The sequence below is a fragment of the Lipotes vexillifer genome, unplaced genomic scaffold (genome assembly GCF_000442215.2).
Source record: "Lipotes vexillifer unplaced genomic scaffold, Lipotes_vexillifer_v1.1 scaffold791, whole genome shotgun sequence".
Classification (NCBI taxonomy): Eukaryota; Metazoa; Chordata; class Mammalia; order Artiodactyla; family Lipotidae; genus Lipotes; species Lipotes vexillifer.
The window spans coordinates 480,624-492,760 of NW_006793445.1; the positions used below are offsets into that span (position 1 = coordinate 480,624).

A 12,137-nucleotide genomic window follows, 5' to 3' on the forward strand; every position below is an offset into this window, starting at 1 on the left:
GCTGAACCCATTTCACAGGGAAGGAAACCGAGGCCCAGCAGCTGGAGGGGCTGCCCCCGCGGGGGGTGCAGGGGACAGGGAACCTCAGAGCCGGCCACCTGCCGACCACAAAGCGCCCCTTGGAAAGAAGTGCTAGAACCTTCTGTCAAGTTGCCGTCGAATACACGGAACAACCAGCACCTGGGGGAGGGGTGGCACAGGCTCTGGGGTCAGAGGTCAGAGGCCTAGGTTCGAGTCCGGACGTTCCTCTCTCGGGAGCTCGCTTACGCGCCCCGGGGACCACTGCTGAGCCAACGCCCAGGGTCAGTACTCGGCCCAAGTAGCCATAGGCCTCCTGGTTTGCAGAATCCCACTACTCACCAGCTTGTAAGACGTGAACTTTGGAATCAAACACCCCGCCTAGAGGTCACAGACCACACCGCAGGGAAGTGGGCATGGAAGCACGCAGGCTGGACCCCCCTGACAGGTGATGCTCCAGGATGACTGGGCCGCAGCTGAGCACCTACCAGGAAGAGCAGGAGAGGCGACGGTGCCAGAACCTCATCCCCTGCCCAAGGCACTCCCGCGGCAACGGAACCAGCAGACCCTCGGTCACCTGCGTCACCACCGGTGGAAGGTCGTCGGGGGTCTCGTGCCCACGCCCGGGTGCCCAGCTTGGCCAGACCCGCCCGGGTGCCCTGGAAGAGGAGGGGCAGCAGGGGCACAGCCACAGGGGACTCGGCCGGAGACGCGGGGCTGGCCATGTCCTCACCGCACGGGCGCCGACACTGCCCCCCGTCTCTCCAGCCACAGCCCTCAGGACACTTCAGTCAGCCACAGTCAGGAAGAAAGGAGGAACTGCCACAGCCCTCAGGAGACACGACTCTGCCCAAGGCCGCAACCTTGCACCGCAACACTCACGGATGTCTTAGACCAACGTGAATAAAACACTGAGCTGCCCCATCTTACCTTACAATCTGACTCTTTTTCCGAAAGTCAAATCCATAAAATCTGTCTCAGCTTCTAGGATCCGGGAAGAAGGCAGGGAACGCCCTGGGCCTGGCTTCTCACCGTGGGCGTGTCCTCGAGGGCGTCCAGCCTGCGTCCCTCCGCCCCCTGCTTCCCTGGGGCGCTTCGTGACCTTTCGGGGATGTGTGTGTTTGCAAAGTTCACGTTTCGTAAGGACTCGCACGTTAAAGGTCGTGGGTACGTTTCTTCTAAAAGGAAGGCGAGGCACAAACTCTCTCCCCACCGCTGGCCGCGTCCCCGGGACCTCCTTCCTCGGCCCCTCGGCCCCGCCGCCGGGCAGCGGCAGGACAGGCTGGGGGCCTCGGCGGGCCCTGCGTGCACCGATGGGCCTGGACCCCCTCCTCCCTCCAGAGAAGGGCCCGGCTGACGGGAGAAAATGAGCTCCAGGCAGCAATCCTGAATCAGAGGGACACACGACTTGTTTAAAATGCCCATGCGCACTTTATTGATAAAAACTAACAGTGCCAAGTTAAACAAGTCAAACAATTAAAGTCTCTTTATTCCACAAAATATTACAGAAAAGTTTGTTTGTGTTCCAATAAAAAGACTATTATTTTAGAACAGGCAGCTAACAGCAACTGTGCAGTTAATGGGTCTTGGTGAGTAAGTTTTAAAAGAGACTCTACTGCCTGCCCTGAAATTCCTTTTTCTTTTTATAAAAAAAGAACTATTAAAAATGATTGACAAATTTTGAGTTAAAAAACTGTTAAAACATTCTCTATATTTAATTTCAACTTTATAATAGATTACAGGAAGATGCTTACGAAACAAATACAACATTTGTTTCAGTACATGTCTTTAAATGACAAACTTATAAGTATGTAAACAACTATATAATAAAAGTTCCCAAACGCTGCCTGTAAGAAATCAGGCAAATTTTACCATAAGCAATAAACCATTCCAAGCTTTCAGTTTCCATAGCTGCACCAGCATGGCAGTAAACTTCCACCAAACCAAACAAACAGAAACAAAAAAAGGACTTCGCAATTCATCGGCTGCAACACAGAGCAAAACCAAAGTAGAAACCCGATGGAGTCACGCAGTCAATATAATTTAAGGGAAATAAGGTCGTAATAAAACGTCGAGAAGCAGAGCCTCGCCATCTGCCGGTTCCGTGGTGCCTCCCCCTCGGCGGCTGCCTCGGGCCCGCCGGGCAGCAGGGCCTTTATCTCCCTCAGCGCGGACGGAGTGCAACGTCTCCAGCAAACTCGGCAAGAACTGTGAAGGGGCGAAATGAACTCTGAATTTTAAAAAACAGCAAACGAAAACACAAAATCCAGAAGAGTGAATAGAGGCCGTGCATCGGCATCAAACACGGCGCAGCTCGTCAGGACCCCGCAGAGAACGGCGCGTTGCTTATCGGTGGCACATGCCGAGCCCAGCGGCTCAGCGAGCTCTTCTTGGGAGGAGGACAAAAGAAACAGAAAGACCCACGTTCACAGCAGTTCTCCCCCCGAGACGTGTCCCCGGAGCCGGCGGGGCTCAGTCCTCCCCGTCGTTCTCGTTGAGGTCCTCATCCTCGTCGTCGTCCTCCCCAGCATACGACACGGGGGTCTCCACCCGGGACCCGCTGTACTGCGACCCGCTGGAGCTCGTGGCCAGCGCCCCGTCCGCACCGTTGGCCAGGTCACTGCAAGGACAGGAGGTGTCAGTGGCGACGTCTGCAGCGCCAGAGACGGGCCGGCATCCCCGGGAGGTCCGGGTGTTCTCAACTACACGAACAGAAACGGCAAGCCTCACCCACGTGCAGCACAGAACCCAGCGCCCCCGAGGCTGACGTCACCCGTCACGCCCCCTTCACACATCACCACTGGACGAGGGGCTCCGGCAGGGCCCCGACACTGAGTCCTCCCCATTTATCATCACGTCAGAAGCGAGACTCGGGCGCACCAGCCGGAAAACCCCCGACACTCTCCCCTCCCAGGCCTCCGCCTGTGGCTTCCCTGATCTCCCTGCAGGCTGGGAGCCGGGGAGCAAAGGGGCACCCGGTGAGCGTGTGCGGGCGCGTGTGTGTGTCCGCTTGCGGAAACGCCATCCCAGGCCCCACCCTCAGCTCCTCTGGCATCCGTGCTGAGCCAGAAAGCTGAGGGTGACGGCACGTCTTACTGCAGCCTGCGCCTCCGGGACGGCCCCGAGGACCTGTGGCTCTTGCAGGTTTTATTTTTTGGAATATGCTGCCTGACAACGGCCCCTGGGGCAGGCCCAGGCGGGGACCACGGACCCAGGAGGCAGAGCTGCGGGGGGCTGGGCTCTAGAGCAGCCAGGGCTGCCCAGCCCCACGCCCTCGTCTTCAAATGGGTCGCTGGAACCCACCTGCGTTCGCATCACACTCCTGGGAGCCTCATCCGGAAACACATGACCACCTCTGGTTGCCACAACTGGGGCTGGGGGCGGGGGCGGTGCTAGCATCTGAGGCTGAGGGCACAACCCAGTGCCCCACAAGGCACGGGCAGCACCCACAGCAAAGGGTGGTCCGGCCCAAAATGTCAACAGGCCCGCGGGTGAGACCCCGGCCTAGAATGGAGGGGCTTCAGGAGCCGGAACCCTGGGCAAAGACCCCTGGCTTCAGCCACCGCCCGCAACCCAGCACAGCGCACACGAGATGCGAAGGGTCAGCTGTGGTCAGTTACGGTCCCAGGGCACCAACGGGAGATGGCCACGCCCACCACAAGGGGAGGGAAGGCGACGTTTCTTCTGAGCTATAGCTTGCTCAGGCACCATCACAAGTCATTCAGTGTCTTCATGCCTGAGCTGAACAGCAAGGGAAGGCCCCGAGGGACCCCGACCTAGGGCTACAACTTGACACAGGTCATCCAGGCTCCAGACTCGGAGGAGGCCTGTCTCCACGTGGAGACACAGTGGCACCCCCGGGGGGTGCCTCACAGCATCCTCTCTGCGCCCAACCTGCGGCCTTCAACTGCTCTCCACAAAACAGAGGAGCTCACTTGATAAACCGTGAGTCTGTTTAAAGATAACAGGACATGAAAGGCTCAGAACCACCCTGGAAACGCGGCCGTGATACACTTGAATCAGACGGCACGGGGCAGGGGAGGTTGATGACTGAGTAAAAGGGCTCTTGTCCCGCCACGCGGGTCAGGACCCTGCGAGGCCTGTGGCACCACAGAAAGCCCACAGGCCAGAGTTGCACAGATTCCTAACGTTAAAGGTGTTTTCCCGTTATCAGAAAACCACACGCACGTATCTTGATACCTTTCACTGGTATTTACTGACGCTGCTCTTGGACAAAGTAATCCCACATCTGGGAAAGCCAGCCTGGAGACCAAGCCAAGAAGGGTGGAAAACTGAGCCATCAGGCGGCTCGTTGCAGCTTTTCTTGTAACTGGGAACCACCTAAACGTTCAACCAGAGGGCAGCTCAATGAACAAAAAGGGCCTTTGTAAAAACAGCGTATCCACCACTAAGGTCAGTTTCTCTTCTGAGATGGTAATGGCTTTGCTTCCCTCTTTAGAAAACCTGACATGAGCCTCTGAAATTTAATCAATAAAAAGAATTTCTTAAAGAGGAACGTTTAGGAAATACCCAAATTCCACCTCTTGGTATAACCAGTGTTCAGATTTTACAGACTGGGCTACACACACAGCGGCAGATTCAGAATTAAAAACGGAACCAACCTCAGTCAAAACCCAAACAGGTGCAGACACCCTGGGGCCTCCCTCAGCCCTGCCGAGGTCCACACAGACCCCACGGGCACTGGGGCCCTCACGGGGCGACCCCGCCCCCCCCTCAGGGCCGCACTGTTGCCGGGCCAGCGCTGCACGGGGACCAGAGGACACAGTGCCTGCAGAGCCCCCTCGAAGGCGTGCACACGTGACTTATTAGTTCCATTTTGTTGGACCTACGTTCTGCTGATTTCACTTACACTTTAGGAACATTTATTGATATTTAGCATTGATATAAATATGTATAACACACGATACTACCTAAAAAATAAAACCACTGTTTTGTCAATACCTAACGTTGATATTACTTTACATTTATCTTCAAAAAACTAAGACAAAGCCTGAGGTCTGACACTTCTGCTCTGTGGGACTGCTAGCTCAAAAGTCAAATACACATTGATTTAAATGATAAAGATCCTTCGATAATATCAAATACACTCAATACACGGTAACGTGAAAAAAGGGAACAACATTATATGCTTGTTGTGACTTCAAGTGTATTAAAAAGAAAAATTAAAAGAAGAGATAGAGAAATAGCCTCTGTCGCTCAGGCTGCCGGCCGCGGGGCTCAGGTGGCTTTGCCCGCACGTCACTGACGTACTTTTCAAACAAATAGAAGCTGTGTTACAACCTTTAACCTTCAGAGGAAAGAAGCCAATCAGAATAAAGAAATCTCCTTTGCACAAAGGACGCACTCTGAGTGACTCTCGGGGGGCATCCGGAGTGGACGGAGGTCTGCCCTGCTCTGGGCGCCCCGTTCCGAGTGGCTGAGCGGTAGCTGTTCACACACGACTCCGGGCGTCCCGCTGCCAGGTGACAGTGGCCCCACCACCCCCAGGCCCCGCCGCGGACGGCAGTTACCTGGCAGAGAGCCTTGTGCCGTTGGCAGTTGAAACTGCCGACGTGACAAAGACACCGCCGAGTGATCCCTGAGCCATTTCTGGAAAGAGAAAGAAAAGAAAGCAAATTTCACAAAGCAGAGACCGCAGGAAACAGGCCCACGAGCTGAGACGGGACGGCTCTCCAGGCGAGGCCCCTCGGGCCGCCCAGCACCATGCCTGCTACCAGCCAGAAGGCGGCCAGCTCGCTGGGCCCGGCCACCGGACCAAGCCTCGCGAAGACAGCACGGAAGTCCTCCCTTTACCTCCTTGAATCGGTGCAGCCACCGACGACGCCACCACTGTGCCACGGAAGGGCAACCGTCACCATAGCGCAGAGGCGGGACCCAAGGGGAGGAAGGACCTATGTCGACCCCCGTCCTGGAGGCAGCTGTTATCGCCGAGCACGGGGGCCGTGGGGAGGGCAGCGGGGGTCCCACAGGGCAGCTGCTGGCATCGAGAAGGGGTGGGAGGCACCACTTTCACTGGACGCTCTGAGGCCAGACGCCCACTTATTCTGGGCCGCTTGGGAGCACTCAGGGAGTAAATCCACACCAGAGGCGCAGGGGCAGCTTCTCCTCTCTCACCACAAAGCCCTTCCCCTCAGTGGCTGGGACCCCCCAGCTCAGCCAAGGAGCCGGCAGAACGGACGCCGGGGACCCAGGAGGCTCCCCACACCTGCCGTCGGGGGCAGGCCCAGGGCTGCCAAGACGACGCTTTTCTCAGTCACTCTGCTGCAGTGACTAAGCCACCCCCTGGGGTCAGGTCCACACCTGCCACGCTCCTCACAGACCTGGGGCCCTACCTGGAAGGTGAGATCCTGACATAACACCTGCCCCGTATGAACCACACGGCTCGGCCTTGTCGCCAGCCCCCTGCCCCCCCTGTCCCGAGGGGCCACAGCCCCGCCAGATGGCGTCCTGCTGCTGCCGCACCGGCACCCCACAGCCCGCCACCGTCCCACGTCCCACATCCCATTTGTCTCTGCTCTGGGCACTGGGCGGGAGCCAACCCCAGAGGAGGGGACGGGCGTTCCGTCCAGGACGGAGCGGACCTGTCACGTAGGGTTCCAGCGCCTTCGGCACCAAACTTCTCGCCACCTTCAGGTCGTCGGCGGAGCAGCTCCCGGACTCCAGCCCGCAGGCCATCCCCATGCGCTTCAGCACCTCGATGTCATCGTGGATTTCAAACGTGTTGTCGAAATTAAACAGGTACTCAAACCTAGAGAAGAAAGTCACCATCAGAAGAGCGCCGTCTCCATGACAGAGTTGGACACCTGGCTCGGGGGCCCCGAGCGGGACACCCCACTCACCCCAAACCTCCCTCAGCCACACAACCCACCAACTCAGCACCAGCAAGCAGGGAGCGCGGGCGGCACCTACGCAGCCCGGGGCTGCCGGCCGCCCCAGGCCGTGCCCTGAGCACCGCCTGCTGTCCTGACAACACTCCTCCTTCCCAAGGAGCCGCACGCTCAGGGAAGGGAGGACGACACCTGCAAGGTAATTACGCTGAAAAGATCGTACTTGGTGGCTATAAGTTAGACCCGCAGCAAATCAACCAGACGGGCCACCTTCTCTCCGCCCCCGCCCCCCGACCAGGCATCTTCACGCGGCCAAGGCCCTTCCCACCACGACCTACTTGTCGTTGGAAATGCTACAGTCGATGACCGTCTTCTTGCTGGTGTTCACGATGATGAAAGGCAGGTGGATGACGGAGCTGGCGGGGGGTGGCCGGCTGGCCTGCTGCTCCACCTGGCGGTTCCTCTGTACCAGGTTCTTAAAGGCGATTTGCTAAAAAGATGCACGATTGACGCGCACCCACACCTGCCGCCACCGGCCACCTAACCCTCCCTGGGCGTCCTCAACGGCCCTGCCCGGCACCCCCTTAGAGACCAGAGCGGCCGGGGGACGCAAGCCCCAGGGAGCCACCCAGCGGAGAACACGTGTCCAAAACCCAAACACCCGGAGGGGGGCCGACGCCACCAAACAGCAATCACGCTGCCTCCACGGCAGGCGCTGCATTACCTGCAGGATAAGCTCTTGGAGCTGAGACTGTTTCTGCTTTATTCTTTCCAGCCTTCTCTGTCTCTCCACCTTCAAAGACAAGCCATACACATAAGACATCATCACAACTGGTTTTCACAGCGTATTTTAAAATGCAAGGCAACACAGGGTCACCGAGGAAAGGTCCTCGCCGAAGACGGGTGCCCTGGGCCTGACGGTGGCAACAGAAGAAGCCAGAACGTGGCAGACGCTGCGGGCACAGGCTAGTTTCTCTTAATCTCAAAACTACACAACCTTCCTCCATCTTCTCGTCTTCTGGACACGGCTATGGTATCTTTTTGAAAGCCCCACAAACTGGGATGCAGAGTTCACCCACACTGGAGGCAAACCCCCCAGACCGGGCCGACTGCCCTGCCACCAGTGTCCGCGGCCCCAGACGGCCGGAGGGTCAGCATCAAGTGGGAAAGCACGGACGTGATCAGGGGCTTCGGGACACGGGGACACCTGCCCCCCCACCGCTGCCCAAGACACTCAGCAGGCACCAGTGGTGCAGACGACCGACGCCTGCTAGGAACACGCGGCGGACGCAGGGCTGGAGATACCTCTAGGTTCTGACACTCCTGGGCGGAGTTGGTGGGCAGACCGATCCACTTGATCTCCTTTTTCTCCTTGGAGATGATGTTCATGGCCATCAGCACGTTCAGGGCGTCGTAGACTCGCCGTCTGATGTTCTTCTGGTCGTAAGCCTGGCGGAGACAGAGGGAGATCTCCAGACAGCCCCAAACCCGAACACACTCGAGGCTGTGCACCGTCCGCCCCCCGTGAGGCAGCCCCCCGCACGGCCCCGCTCGGCCCGCCAGCCCAGGCAGGGGGCATCGCCACGGGGAGGTGGCCGACACGCGGGGCCGGAGCTGGTGCGCGCTGTGGAAGCGCCGGGGACGCGGGGGCATCACCACACAAGCGGGCCGGGAGACCTTTGGAAGGGCTTTCAGAGCTTCTCTGCATGTCTGAGGCCGTCTGAGACACAGACAGAGGGCCGGGGTGTCCCGCCCCGCCAGCCCCGCGGCCCTGCCGGCCCCGCCGCGCACACCCTCACCGACTCGTTTGGTAAGATGTGGTTGTCCGCGGCGCTGAACTCTGCCACCAGCTCGTCCGCCACCTCGTTGTAGGACGTGGTCCCCTTCCGCTGCACCTTCTCGCAGACCTTCATGGAGAAATGCCTCAGCCCTTTGCCGTTCTTCTCTCCTTTCCTGCTACGCTTCCTTCAAAGACACAACAGGAGAGCAGCGGCCTCAGCACACAGCGCCGGCCCGGGATCCAGACCCGCCTCCTAGGACTGGCGGGCGCCTCGAGGGGGTCCCGCGGGCTGCGCTCAGCCGAGCAGGGACGGGAGCCTGACTCCGTCTCCCCGTCCAGGGACCCCCTCCTTCCTTTAAAGGCCGGAGAACAAACTTAAGTGGCCGGACCTTACACGTGTGTCTTCAGCTCTCGGGAAAAGTGGGGCACGTGACCCAAAGGGCAGAGCCCAGGACACGTCTGATGTGTCTCGGGACGCCAGACATCACTGCTTCTTAAAAAGATGTCGACCGACATCAGGGCTTATGGAAGTTCTGCTGCAAATACAGGAATCTGGGGGCAAACGTGAGCCGGCTGAGATGAGCCAGTGCAGACACCCTGATGGCCACGTGGCCGCCGGCGCCCAGCGCTGAGGCTGGAGCGCTTCCCCTCGGCGGGGAGCCCCAGCGTCCGACCTTCCTGAGTCGCCACAGCGAGGAAACGGTCGCCCCAAGTTTCCAACTGACGAATTGCGGGAGCTGATGATTTTTGCTTTAGAACTAAAATACAGACACGATTCTACAGCTTTGCTTTTGTTTGCTTTTAGGGAAAGTTGCACAGCTGACCTCTGAGTAAAATCACTTTCACATCGCTTTGCTTTCGGAGGAAAGGATCAAAGGAACAGGGTGGTGTGGCCGTCACACAGGGCTGTCCCCACGGCCACGTTTAGCTGTTTAGGAGAAGCTGCTGCGAAACCCGCCACGTTTATTGGGGTTCGAGAAACGGTACTTTCTGGTACAGACAGCGCAAAGTGTGAAAGTTACCGCTGCGTTAGGAAGCCAGAGCCCACCCCCAAAACCACAGTGGAGTCACCACCCCCAAAACCACAGGGCGGCGTGGTCCACACATCTACTCCGGGCACGCGCTGGCCAGTGCCCGATCCTCTGGCGTGCTGGTTGGCCACGTAGCCAGAGGCTGGGGGGTAAATTCTAGGCAAGTGCTCACCCGGCAGACCAAGGTGAGGGGTCTGAAGACTGGTTCTGGGAGACAAAGTGAGTGTTAGGGGTGTGTGGGCTTCCTACCACGATAGTGTTTGGCGCTGCAGGTCTCTGAGGCGTACCAATTACCTACAGTCAAAAAAGACAATTCAGAACAGTCAGAATCTCCTACACACGATGCTGCCGCTTCATCATTTCTCATTACCTACAGCCGCCGCTGAGTTTGATTAACCACAAAGGTTAGAGAACAGTCACGTGAGCACCCAACGGGGACACCTGGAGCCCTGGGCAGCGGGGGACGCTCGGCGGCCTGGCCGGGCCTGGAGACAACTCCGAGTGGGACTCCCACGTTCCTCTTTGACTTCCTTTCCTTTCAGTGACACAAGACAGGATAAAACTCTATGCTTCAGCGGTGCTAAGATGAGGGCCAAAAATGAAGAAAAAAAGGAACGCAGGGCTAGCGAGGCTTGCTGCAGTGCCCCACCAGGCCACCCAGCCAAGCGGGGAGCCCCGGGCAGCCCAGACAGCACAGGGCAGAGGAGAGGCAATGGCACCGGGGCCGCCCCCGACATCCAGACACCCGTCCCTGCACAGAAGGCCTGTCTTCTGACACCAAGCACTCAGAACTCGTCCCATCAATCGACAGCCACACATCAACGGGGGACACGGGGACACTGCCTCATCCAGCCAAGTAAAATCCTAGCTTCCCAAAGATCTCGTGCCCGACCCAGGAAACCACGCAGAAGCACCGTTTCCTGGTGACTGCACGGTGATGTCGCGGAACGTGTCAGCACTGGGTCCCCAGCACTGGGCGCGTGGAGAGCAGGCTGGGTCCGGGCTATTTTAAGCTGGACACTCCCGCTAGTCCGCTGCTTAGTGGGATAAGGGTTACCTGCCATGGCCCTGGGACAGCTGACCTGGCACGTTGCAAATTATCCCTAAGCCCAGGTCACCTGTCAATGTTAATGATCCGCAAAAACCACAGAAAGAAAAACAGCTCAGCTGAATTTCATTCTTTTAATTCACATTCCCAGTGACTGAAGCGTCGTCACCGTGTTTTTCAAACTGTAGGTCACTCTCATCCAAAAGACATGAAATCAAATAGCAAATATTCTGGAAAGTGAAACAGGATGGAACAGAGGATGAATCCCCAGAGGTGAGGGTCTCACGGGTGTGCGCTGACAGGGCCCCGGGTCTCGGTGGGAGGCGCGTGCAGCCAAAGCCCGTGGTCACTGGCTCGGGAACCTCGAGACCCATCCCTCTCGGCACTCAGCCCACTACGTCCTCAGGAGAGCAGGCTCGGGACGCCGGCCCAGCCCTCCGTGGCCAGCAGAGGCCAGGCTGCTGCCGCTGCCCCCAAGAGGGGTGCCCAGCCTCGGTGTCACTGCCCCACCAGACACAAGCGCCCACTCCACTGTCCACCCCTAAGGACACCTCCTGTGGGTTCCACTGTTCTGCAAGGAGAACAGAGCACCAGCACACAGCAGGCGCCCAACAGTTGCTCACTGCAAGGGCAGCCTCCTTCGACAACAGGACAGGTGAGTGGAGAGCACACCCCGGGCCGGCAGGCCACTGCCCACAGCCCCACGGAGGACACCGCAGGTTCTGTCCCCTCACTCCCCTATTTTCACTGTTTTCCATGGACTTCCCTCCTGTGGGAACCTGCCAGCCCTTCTGCTTTTAGCCCTCCGTCTGTAGAGATGGACAGGCATCTGTGGCAGGCCAGCTTTAACTCTGAGAACGGGCATTCTGGGAAGAACACATTTCCACAACTAGCTGGGCTCCGACACGGCCTGGGGCAAGTCAGCAGTGGAACTTCAGGCGGACAAGCTGCAGGTCGGAAAGGCACCACCTGAAAACTTCGACTTCCTCCCAACTATTCAAACTGGTACAAACGACAGAACTGTTGCTATAATCACCACGCTATTCTCAGGCGTGACTCTGCTATAACGTATGCACAGTACCTATAAAATAAAATGATGTGAATTATAACTTCTATCAAAAAGACATTTATTGAATATCTGTGACGTGCCCAGTAAGGCCTAGGACTCCCACACACCACGGATTTGAAAAATCACAGCGATGCTGCTGAGCAAACGTGGTCCCAGCTCACCGACGGGGAGAGGCCACACAGCTGCCCGGGGGACCACCTGGCGGGGCGGTGGGCGGTGAACGCCCCTCCTCGCACGGCCCCGTGGAGCCAGCGAGTCCCATCGGGAAGGGAGCCGCCAAACCCCACAGGTGGGAGCTGACGGGCCGGTGGGAGTACTTGCAGGAGAGGCGCCTGGCACGGTC

General features: G+C 58.3%; 1 protein-coding gene across 1 annotated transcript in view; it reads right to left on the bottom strand.

Annotated features, from left to right (window-relative positions):
• Window positions 1-1,489: 1,489 nt before the first annotated feature.
• TFDP1 (transcription factor Dp-1) overlaps window positions 1,490-12,137 on the bottom strand; it is a 29,580-nt gene continuing 18,932 nt past the window's right edge. The window contains exons 4-11 of the mRNA XM_007466357.1: window positions 9,850-9,971; window positions 8,666-8,831; window positions 8,172-8,315; window positions 7,591-7,659; window positions 7,205-7,356; window positions 6,621-6,787; window positions 5,550-5,628; window positions 1,490-2,638 (exon numbers count right to left, since the gene is read on the bottom strand). Of these exons, the coding sequence (XP_007466419.1) occupies window positions 2,491-2,638; window positions 5,550-5,628; window positions 6,621-6,787; window positions 7,205-7,356; window positions 7,591-7,659; window positions 8,172-8,315; window positions 8,666-8,831; window positions 9,850-9,971 (1,047 nt within the window). The 3' untranslated portion in view covers window positions 1,490-2,490. The remainder of the gene's footprint in view (window positions 2,639-5,549; window positions 5,629-6,620; window positions 6,788-7,204; window positions 7,357-7,590; window positions 7,660-8,171; window positions 8,316-8,665; window positions 8,832-9,849; window positions 9,972-12,137) is intronic.